The sequence below is a fragment of the Sorex araneus genome, chromosome 3 (genome assembly GCF_027595985.1).
Source record: "Sorex araneus isolate mSorAra2 chromosome 3, mSorAra2.pri, whole genome shotgun sequence".
NCBI lineage: Eukaryota > Metazoa > Chordata > Mammalia > Eulipotyphla > Soricidae > Sorex > Sorex araneus.
Window position 1 is genome coordinate 20,277,821 of NC_073304.1, and position 12,944 is coordinate 20,290,764.

A 12,944-nucleotide genomic window follows, 5' to 3' on the forward strand; every position below is an offset into this window, starting at 1 on the left:
AATGTTCTCCCAGATGTGCTATCTCCCATGTCATTGCCTCCCACTTTCAAGGATTCTGATAGGCATTTTTTCCCCTTATTTTTTTCACAGAACAAAATTAGCTAAAAAAAGAAAAGTGGAAGTGCATACCTATGTATTCTTGTTAGAAATGATCTCAATTTCCATATGTTTAGAACAACTTACTACTTAGTGTATGATCATCTACTGTGTCATTTAGGACATCTGCTCGGGTTAGAGTAATAATGGTTCTATTATTCTCTTTCCATATTTGTGATGGAAAATTCTTTTTCCTTTAATGATGTGAGGGTCACACCTGTTGGTGCTAAGAGGTTCAGGACCCATTCTGGCATTGCATGAGAAGGGAGGTGTCTTGATGGAGTTTGTTGGTTTAGCTTTTGTTTAGGGACCACACTGAATGGCGCTTAGTGCTTTGATGGAGTTTGTTGGTTTAGCTTTTGTTTTGGGGCCACACTGGTTGGTGCTTAGTTCTTACTCCTGGCTATGTGCATCACACCTGGTGATACTCAAGGGACCTCAAGTAGTGCCAGTGATTGAATGTGAATCGGTTTCCTGAAAGGCAAGTGCTTTGCCTGCTGTACCCTCATCTCCAACCCCCTGAGGGAAATTCTTAAGGATGACGGTTAATAAATCTAGAGAGACATGAGAACTTTAGATCATCACAAGGATTCTCAGTGGGGTGCTTCTTGATGGGGGTGCTTCTCCTGAGCCCCCACAGAGACATTTCCTATCGTTTAACTGGCTGTTTTTCCTTTTCTCTAAATCAGAATTCAGGAGAGAGAGGTAATATGAGCGTTGATCTGAGCTGGGAGGCAGCCTCTGCACTGACTTCTTTGTGGCTATTGAGAAAGCAAAGATGGGGGCAATGCTTGTGTGTTCTTGCCTTCAGCCTCTCCTGGTCCTGCAGCGATTTCCTTCCACTCCTCCGACTAGGAGGAGAGGGCGGGCTCAGAGCCAGAGCCCTCTACTCAACGGAGCTGTTGGTGATAAAGAGTTTTACCAGCCACCTACGCAATCTTCTTTGTGACAGAGCAAAAGATGAACCAAATGTCAAGTAAGTGCTTGACACCACTAAATGACATCGCGTAAAGTGGCATGGGTTTTGTGGTTCTTCTCATTTTCCCTGTCAAACCACGGTTGAGAATTGCCTACTCCAAAGCAGACAATATCAGGATTACTCCTCAACTTCCCCTCCCCCAGTGCATGGCATTTGCACAATCACAATTATCTTGTTTGTTGTTTGCTTGTTCATCTTTTATGTCCCAACTAAAATATAAATTGTATACTCCCTGTTGTGCCAGTGTCAACAGCAGTTTCTCCATAACTACTTGTATAAATCAGTGCCTATAAAAAAATCAGTGGAGCATTCCTCCACTATAATGAGGGTGCCACTAAACTCTTAGGGTACATTCACACCTGACAGCTTTAAGAGAATAAAAAATAGAAATCTCAGCATTTGGTGTGGTGGCATTTGTCTTGTATCTTTCTTGATGATAGTGACAAGGCAGCGAGGTCATTTTGGGGAATCGGGTCCTTGTCACAAGAGCATGGCTTAGACATGACTCATCGAGCAGTGAGTGGACTCCTAGCTTTCTGGGAATTGTTAAGGCTGGAATGGAGAGGTCTGATTAATCTCAGACATTTGCGAAGACTCAACTGGCATGTTGTGAAAACAGTCCTTCTGTGCTTTCTGGATGAATGACTACCACCTGAGTCTCTTAATCATAGGTTGAGTTGATGATTGATTCTCTTCCAAACCATGGGGTCCATGAAGTTCCTTTGAGGTGAGATATCTCAAGCCGGCAAGCACCATCTTGGAGAAAATAATCAGAGAGAAGATCTCGAACTGCATGATTTTGTGAAATGAAAACCGGGCATGTGTGTCCTTCACATTCTTGAAACCACACAGCTTGCAGACCACATTCTGTGTGGAGACGTTTGAGAAATCAAGCAAGGACCATGAGCTCATCTTAGTTTTTCCTCGCTCCAATGGCTGCGAGTGAAAACAGCTTGCTCTCATCATCTGACAGTATTGTCAAACAATAATTGCCTGTCCAATTCTTCCATGTTTTTGTCTGACATTCGGTATTCCCCCAAAGATAAGGACACTGGTTGATAAATGCAGTTTACCAGAAACACTGCAGAAAATTTCAAACTGGGAAAGGAGTCCAGGTGGGGAGGTGGAGGATGAAGAGAGAGCATAGCCAAGTTGAGCAGAGGTGAACTGAGACTTGGAGGAGACTGTGTTTTCTGAAACCAATGTGATTCCTTGGGCCCTTTCCCCCTCTTAGAGATAATTAGGTTCTTCAAAATAAAACCATCATTTTGCTTGTAGTAGTTTGGGGAATTGATTTATTTAGCTTTTACCCTTAGGCTTAGATGCTCATTCTACCTACCATCTGAAGTTAAGTGGATGTAGGCTGCGGGGGGAAGAGGGTAAAAGATATATGTCCACAGAAAGCTTAATATCTAGGAAAAAGGTACTCTTCATCAATTTCAGTTATTACACAGTATTGACCATGAATCTCAGTCGAGTTAAACAGCTTCCTTGACCATGACTTACCCTGATTTCTCTGAATTTTGTGGTCTGTACAGCTAAAATCACTCAGAAATCCTGGTAAACAAGATATGCAACCTATCCAAGAAATAATTATTTTATGAGTTGCTTGTGTGAATATACATGTACATGTGTTGTGATAGTCTATACTTTTTATTACAAAAATAAGGTGAACATGATGAACTTAAGAGAGTAGAAAGGCCTATATCAGGTATTAGGAGTTTAAAACACAAATCTGAGAACAGCTTATAAGAAAGGAAATCGTTAACATAATAGGAGACAAACACCTAAAAATAGTAGAGTTAAGGGCCAGGAGGATCCCTCCATGGCTTGGAAGCCGGTCTCATGTGCTAGAAGAAAAGGCAGCTGGGATAGAGAAGGGACCACTAAATATATGATGCTTGGTGGGCTCGCTCAGGATGGGAGATGAGTGCTGAAAGTAGACTATGGACCAACCATGATGGCCGCTTAGTACCTGTATTGCAAACTATAACACCCCAAAGGAGAGAGAGAGAGTATAAGGGAATGTGCCTGCCACAGAAGCAGGGGAAAGGAAGAGGTGGGGGTGTTGGGAGGGATTCTGGGAACATTGGTGGTGGAGAATGGGCACTAGTGGAGGGATGGGTACTCAATCATTGTATGACTGAAATGTAATCACAAAAGCTTGTAAGTCTGTAACTATCTCATGGTGATTCATTAAAAAAAGAAAGGAACTTGTATTTTCTTTTAAATTACCATAGATACTAATGTATTAGCATGCAGGCAATGTCTTTTCATTGGAGAAATAATTCCTCCTTGAGAACTTATTAGAATAATGAAGCTCTATTTTTAAAATTTTATTGAATCACCTTGAGATATAGTTTCAAGCTTTCATGTTTGAGTTACAATCACACAATGATCAAACACCCATCCCTCCACCAGTGCACATTCTCCATCACCAATATCCTCAGTATACATCCCTTTCCCATCCTCCTACTACCTCCATGGCAGATAATATTCCCCATACTCTCTCTCTACTTTGGGGGCATTATGGTTTACATTTCAGAGACTGAGAGGTTATCATGTTTGGTCTATCTAAAAATGTTTACCTATTTTTAGAACACATCTCCCATCCTAACCGATTCCTCTTCCTAGAAAATATTTTCTAGAGTTTTCATGTGAAACTGCAATAAGGTGTCCTGACTTTACTGTTAAGGAAGAATCGTGTAATTAGAAAAAAAGGAAGATTATTAAGAATGAGTCAGAGGATGTCAGATCAAAGTGGATTAAAGACCTCAATATCAGACCTGAATCCACAACATACACGAGAAAATGTAGGCAGAAACCTCCATGACATTGAAGTTAAAGGCATTTTTAAGAATGAAACACTGCTGACCAAACAAGTGGAAACAAACATCAATAAATTTGACTACATCAAGCTAAGAAGCTTCTGCACTGAAAAAGAAACAGTGATCTCAAAATATAGAGAGAGCTCACAGAATGGGAAAAAATATTTACCCAATGTCCATCAGATAAAGGTTAATATCTAGGACATACAAGAAACTGGTAGAATTGTACAAGAAAAAAACCTCAAGCCCTATCAAAAAATGGGGAGAAAAAATGAACAGAAGCTTCCTCAAAAAAGAAATATAAATGGCCAAAAGGCACATGAAAAAATGCTCTACATCACTAAACATCAGGGAGATGCAGATCAAAACAATGAGATATCATCTGACATCACAGAGACTGGCACAGATCCAAAATAATAAGAACAACCAGTGCTGGTATGAATGTGGGGAGAAAGGGACTCTCTTTCATTGGGAGGAATGCCGACCAGTCCAGCCTTCTTGGAAAACAATATGGGCATTTCTTAATAAAACTAGAACTTGAGCTTCCATACAAGCCCACAATACCACTTTTGGGAATATGTCCCGAAGGTGCAAAAAAGCACAATGAAAATGACATTTGCACCTTTATGTTAATTTCAGCACTGTTTAAAATAGCCAGAATCTGGAAACAACCTGAGTGCCTGAGAGAAGATGACTGGTTAAAGAAACTTTAGTACATCTACACAATGGAATACTATGCAACTGTTAGGAAAGATAAAGTCATGAAATTTGCTTATAAGTAGATAGACATGGATAGTATCATGCTAAGTGAATTGAGTCAGAAAGAGAGGAACAGACATAGAGTGACTTCACTCATTTGTGGAATATAAAATATCATAATATGAGACTAACACCCAAGGACAGTAGAGACAGGGCCAGGAGGATTGCTTCACAGTTGAAAGCCCACCGTATGAGTTGGGGGAGAAGCCAGCTGGGGATAGAGAAGGGATCACTAAGTCAAACAAACCATAATGCCCATAAGTAGAGAGAAAGTAAGAGGACAATTGTCTGTTATGGAGGCGGGGGGCAGGTTGGGAGAGGGGGAGAGCGATACTGGGAACATTGGTGATGGAAAATGTACACCAGTGGTGGGATGGGTGTTTGATCATTGTATGACTGAAACTTGAACAGGAAAGCTTGGTAACTGTGGCTCACAGTGATTCAATGTGATTCAATAAAAAGAAAAAGAATGAGTCAGAGGGAAATAGCCAGTTGCCAGACAATATAGATACAATGTCAGGGCTTATATTCCTCTTCACTGGCTTTATACTTGGCACAAAAATGACATTTAATACAAATTTGATGGATGATGGTCTTGGGATGGCTCAGTGATGGATTATTTGAGCTCCTTGGAATGACCCACATGTTGAGTATGGATCCTCCAACCTTCGCCACTGTAGTTTGGGATTCCTGGCACTACAGTAGCATGTGCAGCCTTGGGACACTGTGGCCATGTGTGTTCAAACCCCATAGACAAAAGTATGCAACTCACTGCTAGCAAGAGTTGTGGCCCCAAAGGCAATTATAATAGAGAAAGGACTGTAGCACGGCAGCAATGTCGTCCCATTGTTCATCGATTTGCTTGAGCGGGCACCAGTAACGTCCTCATTGTGAAACTTATTGTTACTATTTTTGGCATATCGAATACGCCACGGGTAGCTTGCCAGGTTCTGATGTATGGGCAGGATACTCTTAGTATCTTGCCAGGCTCTCCAAGAGGGGCGGAGGAATCATACCCGGGTCAGCGCGGTCGTGCCTGGCCGCGTGCAAAGCAAATGCCCTACCTGCTGTGATATCGCTCCAGTCCAGAGAAGGGACAAGTATGACAATAATAAAGATGATCACTCTGGACAAGAACTGATTGTTTAAAATAGATAGTGTATATACCTCATGACCTTTCAGTATGTGTATTATAAACCACAATGTTTGAAAGGAGAGAGAGAGAGAGAGAGAGAGAGAGAGAGAGAGAGAGAGAGAGAGTAAGAGAGAGACTGATAACTACAGTCTTCACTATAGAGGTAGGCAGGTGTGGGGAGGGAAACTGGAAACATTGGTCTTTGGTGATGGGAAATGTACACTGGTGAAGGGAAAGGTGTTAGAACATTATGTGACTGAAATCCAATCACAAATAACTTTGTAACCGAATCTCACTGTGATTCAATTAATAATAATAATAACATAAATAAAATTGAATCTTCCTAAAGCTGGATGGATGAATGCACAAAGGTTCATAAACTCTGTAACTCCTGGATAAAACAACCTCTGTATCAGTGCTTTTTGCCTTTTCCTGACAATGACCTTTTGATCTATTTTCCTTCCTGGACTCCCCCCACCCTCAGTCTGCTCTAAACTGTTGGCTTCCCAGTCTCAAGTCGAGGGCTCCCATTTATGTGATTTTCACCTGTGGATTTCTTAGGGCCACACAGAGGGTCATAGAGCCCTTGGTGGGAGATGCTGATCAATATTATGTTTATATGAGAAAGTCATGTATGACTGGTGGAAGACTATGCTACAACAGCAAGAAAAGCTGTACTCTCTACTGAGTTTTAGAATCATTGCAGCTCTAAAATGGAATTTCAGCCTGAATCTTCCTAATGTCTTTAGGGAAACCTGCATTGGTACTTGTCTATGATTCAAAACTCTCGTGGGAGCATTTCCATGGGGAGCTGGGATTCTTCCTATACTGTTGGTTATTTGGAAAGTTAATGGGAATCCCTACTCAGGTCTCATTGCTCTGTGGAAATCCTTTATGTGGTAGAAATAAGAATGCCTGTCTCTAGACAGTAATCGTTAGAAATGTCCAAGGTTTCAATGGTAGAGGTAAAAACTAATCTTGGAGTGCACTGTAAAAGCAGAATATTCACCCCATGAGAAATAATAGCTTGCTTAATCCTTAAATAACATCTTTATTGTCTGCTTTCCCAATGCTCCAAGCTTTCGTGTTTCGCTTCAAATCACCTACTAGGTGGGATAATTAGTGTATTATTTGTGTTGACTTCTTTGTTCAAAAAGATCAGGGCATCTTTTAAAAATATTCTTAACATATGGAAAGAGTTTCAATTTTCCCTGTCTAAATGTTCACTGTCAGATAATATTAGAATTGGATAATGGAAAATACTATAATGAGAATTAGATATTCTGAAATAAGCAACATAGACTCACACCAGGTTTGTGGAAAGGGAAGATGGGAAAGAGGTCCCAGAGAATGAATGTGTGACTTAACTTGTGACTGAGAGCGGTGCCTCTTCTGTTGAGCAAGGCATGCTCACATTAATTTCACAGTTGAGTGATGACAACGTGTCTGGTTCCACAGGAACTCATAAGACCACGTGCTTTCACACATCTGGCACTGCTTCATAAATGTTTAAACTAATTACCCAACTGTTGCTGAGGCATCAGTGTTCTCGATGTGGAATTTACCCAATTTGACTGCAATCATATTCTTTAGGCTAAAAGAGAAGGGTCTAAGCGAGGTAAAAATCTGCTAATTTCAGTAAATTGGCAAAAGGTGGATGAGGGAGTTGCTTTTTTGTTTATTTGTTTAACACATTGTTAAATTGGTATCTAAAGCTGCTTGGACACATTTCTGGAGAAATTATCAAATTGATAACGTGCTACAGGGAATCCTCAATCACCATGAGGGTAATTATAGAATATTGATATTTATCTTAGTTTTAAGGTAATGTCCTTAAATGATGATGCCCTATATATATAACTTCAACACTATACTCATCATGATTATCATCATCCTCATCATCATCCCGTTGACCGTCGATTTTCTTGAGTGTTCTCAGTAACGTCTCCATTCATCCTAGCCCTAAAGAAAGAAGTCTCTCTTTACTCATCCTGCCCAACGGTGCCACCTTGGAGGCTCTTTCAGGGTCAGGGAGACTCATCATTGTTAGTGGTTTTAGCATATGAATATGCCATGGGGAGCTTGCCAGGCTCTCTCATGCAGGCAGTTTCTGGGTGTGGCTGCTTAGCTACTGGAAAATGGGGGATCTGGGCAGAAGAAGCTTAGTCCCGATCCGAGCAGGCTTGGAGATCTCAGCCCCTGTTCTCACACACCTGAGTTCCTCTGCTGGTTCCTTCATGCATGAGGCTCGCCTGAGTGTGTGGAGAATGGCCTTGGGCATGGCTGTGGCTGGGTTTTGCTCTTCAGAAGAGTTATATTAATTACTCTTCTGAAGTACTCTTTATACACTGCTGGGTTGGGCCCAAAGTTTAATACAACAAAACAAACACAAAAGTGACTTCAAACAGCAGAGTGGGGTGCTCTGATCTGAATTCTTACACAGTGCTGATCTCTTTCAATCCCACATCTCCACTCTCACCACAAGCTCAGTATTGTCTTTGACCCTTTTTTTTTTGCTACCTTGCTTGTATCTTTATGTCCTCCATATGAGAGATCACTCTGTATTTATCAATTTCCTTCACGTGATCATTAACCCATTTTCTTCACTCAGAATGATGTTCTCTAGTTTCATCCATAGATCAAGGCAATTGCATTTCATTTTTCCTTTGAATTTCACAGTATTTCATTGTGTATATATATTCCATAGCTTCTTGATTAATTCATCTACATCTGGGCATTTGGGTTATTTCAATATTTTGGCTATTGTCTAAGTACTACAATGAACATAATTTTACATAAATTAATGTTTTTGTATTCTGGGGATAGATGTCAAAAAGTAATATTGCTGGGTCATACAATATTTCTGGAGCAATAGCACAGCGGGTAGGGCATTTGCCTTGCATGTAGCCGACCCAGGTTCAATTCCTCCATCCCTCTCGGAGAGCCTGGCAAGCTACCAAGAGTATCTCGCCCACACGGCAGAGTCTGGCAAGCTACCCGTGGCATATTCTATATGCCAAAAACAGTAACAACAAGTCTCACAATGGAGACGTTAGTGGTGCCCACTTGAGCAAATCGATGAGCAACGGGATGACAGTGACAGTGACGTGACATATAATATTTCTATTCCAAATTTTTTTGAGGGACATCCTTATTGCTTTCCATAGGCATTTTCCATGATAATCAGCCAACCAGGCCACAAGTTCAGCGCAACAAATCTGAGGTCTTGCACTTCCAGGGATTACTGGGTTATCCCAGTGGTGCTTAAGGGCCTCCAGAGCTATATGTGATGCTCAGGAGACCATGTGTTGCCAGGGATAAGTAAGGGTCTGTCACATGCACTTAACCCTTTAACTCCTTAACCCTTTAACTCCTTAAGAGCCACTCTTCAGTCTCTCCTTAACTTTACTATAAGAGATAGCGGAATGGGGGAAAACATTTTCTGGATATATATATAAATATGTGTGTGTGTATATATAATTTACACATACATATGTATACACACATGTATGTATGTACATATACAATGAAGTTTTTTTTCTTTTGCTTTTTGGGTCACACCCGGCGATGCACAGGGGTTACTCCCGGCTTTGCACTCAGGAATTACTCCTGGCGGTGCTCAGGGGACCATATGGGATGCTGGGATTTGAACCCCGGTCGGCCGCGTGCAAGGCAAACGCCCTACCCGCTATGCTATCGCTCCAGCCCCTACAATGAAGTTTTATAAATTAAATCAAACAAAAAATATTTTGTTTGTTATTTTTCTGTGAGCTCATACTCGATATTAATCTTTAAAACAAATCTGGGGGCTTTCATTGGGATATTTCTCTCCGTAGAGATTGACATGTACTCCTGCTAGGGGTCAGGATATAATAAATGGGGCACTCTTCCCACTTTTATCCAGATACTTGGGTTTAATGCAGGAGTCTCAGGTTTGCATCACTTCTAGTTTGCTCACTGCCTTGTCTCCTGATACCACTGATAATGGCCAGGGAATTCCACAAGGGAACGCTACCCTCCACCCTCAACAGCACTCATCACTTTGGTTTCAAGTCCAGATTTATTACTTGGTTTTATTTCCCTGTCCTGTAGCTATGACATAAAATTTATGTTCCAGTTGGTTAGTAGTAGAAGGATCCTACTAATTAGTCTTCCATACTATGAGAAGCAGGCTTTACTAACTCTTTTTCCATTTATTAGACAGTATATTAAATATACATGTACACTAATGTGGTTAAACCAATTCAACCACAAGTTCTTAGACACACAGTCTGCCCTGGCAAATAGTTTTAGGGGACCATAAAGACCTGATAGGAAAATACAATGAAACATAAATCCATGTTAATGGATATCTTTTTTTGCCAATATTTTGTTCTAGGTATTTATTTTGAGGGAAGGAAAAAGTTGAATATGGCTTCTCAGAAATTTCTAAGTGACGCAAATATAAATTGATGCCTTTCCTGAAAATGTGGGAAGGAAAAAGAATGAAAATAAAAACCTTACCTTCTGTATCATTTTGGACTTAATTTAACACATTTCATTACTTCATCTACATAGTAGATAAATATTTACATACACATACCACTCCAACATGGTAACTGAAGGTGACACCATGCTACTCCTCATGAATTGAAGGTGACCCAATGGTTCTCTGTTTTACTAAGCATAAAAAAAGCTTTTGGATTTAGGATCAAATAGATAATTCAAAAGGCTTAAGTGAATGCTTTGCATGTGAGAGTCCTGGTTTCAGCACCACCAGGATTGACCACCAAACGGGGTGTAACTCCTGAGCACTCCCAAGAGTGATCCCAAAATTGAGACAAGCAAAAAAATTTAGAACCTAAAAGTTTCTTAATCTTGTTAAAAACTCGAGGTCACACTAAGACCAAGAGTTTGAGGCTCCAGGGTGTTATCATAGAAACTGTTTCTAGCAGTCATGTGAATCAATGCATGGTCCTTCCTAAGGTTGTGAGTATGGGAGAGTTTCCATGACAATTCTTGACTTACACAGCATCCAACCTTGTTCCATTGAAAGCATATCCGTGGATAGAAGTAAAGCCATTATTGTACAATTTCCTATAACCAACAGAGAGAGAAATCAGTGTTGATGAGAGACGTTGGGGGGCCTTCACCTGAAAGTCTCTTCAGTATCAAAAATGTGTAGAACGATATTCAGGTCCCACATAAGAGCCACCACAAGAAATTTTCACCTAAACATATAAAATATTACCTGGGGAATAAGATGATATTTCCCATTATCTTATTATTTGGGCATAAGATAATATTTCCCACTTTAAACCCCTATTCTTCAGATTTTGTTCCTAAAAACCTTGTTTCTTCAAAGCATGTACACTTCAAAGAATAACAATTTACCACCACTAAAGACTTTAAAATAATGTTTCACATATATGTTCTAAAAATAGGGGGTTGGGGTAATATCTCAGGGTCAGAGAAGGTGGAATATAAGAGTTTTTTTGGGGGGGCACACCCAGTGGGTTCAGATTACTCCTGGGTCTGTGCTGAGGGGTCACTCCTAACGAGGCTCAGGGTAAGTGGGATGCTGGGAATTTAATCCAAATTTAATTGACCATGTGTAAATCTACTGTACTGTTATTATTCCAGCCACCTAAGTGTAATTTCTTAAACAAACAGGTTTTTTTTTTGGTTTTTGGGTCACGCCCATCGATGCACAGGGGTTACTCCTGGCTCTGCACTCAGGAATTACTCCTGGCGGTGCTCAGGGGACCATATGGGATGCTGGGAATCGAACCTGGGTTGGCCGAGTGCAAGGCAAACACCCTACCCACTGTGCTATTGCTCCAGCCCCTTAAACAAACACTTTAAAAGACATTATCCATTTGGATGTTTTTCTACTTTAAAGGGCAATCATGATCACAATCAATCACAGCTAGTGGCAACTGTAGGCAAACTCTGAAATAGTCCAGAATTTACCTCCTGTGAACTCTGGGAAAAAATATTAAGAAGCATACAAGAAACTCAAAATTTGGAATTTGATATAGCTTTGTGACTTTACCATTGTATGATCCTGATATTGCTAATTTCCTTATCTATAAAACATGGAAATAATGCTTAATCAAAATGTTGTTGGGAGGATAAAATATATATGTGCTTAAGAAAATCATGGATACTTATGAGATTTTTCAGAGTACTTTAAGGAAAATACCCTGAAAAATTAGATCTCACAATAGTTATGAAGAACTTTGAAGTAAAATATATGCTTTTGGATTGGTTTGCTAATTTCACAGCAGGTTTAATTTCAGCTGCCAAGATTGTCTTGGGTGTGAACTACAATGCAAAGATGTCTGCCACCAATACTGGGAAACCCCTAATGGATACGAATTTCCTTTCAACTAGAGTCCTTTTATGAAGATGTGAGAGTAACACACATTTCTTATTTACCAAACTTGGTTGCCAAACTTCATTCATCCTAGAAATGAAAAATGTTTGCTTGTTACAACCACATTTCGGATATTAAACAAAACTCTAAATTGTCCAGTTGAATTTGAAAAGTGAAACTAGTGAAGAAAGGAGGGCAGGATTGCAAACTTTGTTGAAATTCTACCCTCTCAGACATATAGGTGCAAAATTCTATGGTGTGGACTGAGATCCCTGTCTATTTATAGGTTGCTTGAGCCTGAGATTCAAAGGACCAGTAATCTTTGCATGAATGTAAAATAATCACTGGGGAAAAATTATGCTATCTTCACCTCGAAATTTTAGAAAATATGAAGTTCTCAGATTCAAATGTTTACCACCTGTTTACTGGGCCCCAGACTAAGGGAAGGACTGTGAGTACCTTTCTCTGGAGACGGCTGCTTAGGATATGGAGTTGTCAGGGGAAGATGCCCCCAAACAAAGGTCCCATAAAGCATTCCATAAAGAAGTTGAGCACGGGATTTATGGACCATGAAGAACTAAACGGCACAGTGGAGGTTTGGAACAGGTCAGGCTCCAGCTCTTAGCCAGGTTGTCAAGTGAGATGGTGGATCAAGAGTCTCTTGCCCTTTTGACAGAGTCCTCACTTGTTCTGGGTGGATTAACTGAAAGACTCCACTGTGGTTAGGGTCTTCAAGGTTGAGTGAGCTTCCTAGTGTCTAGAATGGCAGACTCTGAATGGCTTAAGCAC

General features: G+C 40.4%; 1 protein-coding gene across 1 annotated transcript in view; it reads right to left on the minus strand.

Annotated features, from left to right (window-relative positions):
* Positions 1–12,944, minus strand: part of TSHR (thyroid stimulating hormone receptor) — a 124,500-nt gene that overhangs the window by 29,450 nt on the left and 82,106 nt on the right. The window contains exon 7 of the mRNA XM_004610238.2: positions 10,805–10,873. Within this exon, the coding sequence (XP_004610295.2) occupies positions 10,805–10,873 (69 nt within the window). The remainder of the gene's footprint in view (positions 1–10,804; positions 10,874–12,944) is intronic.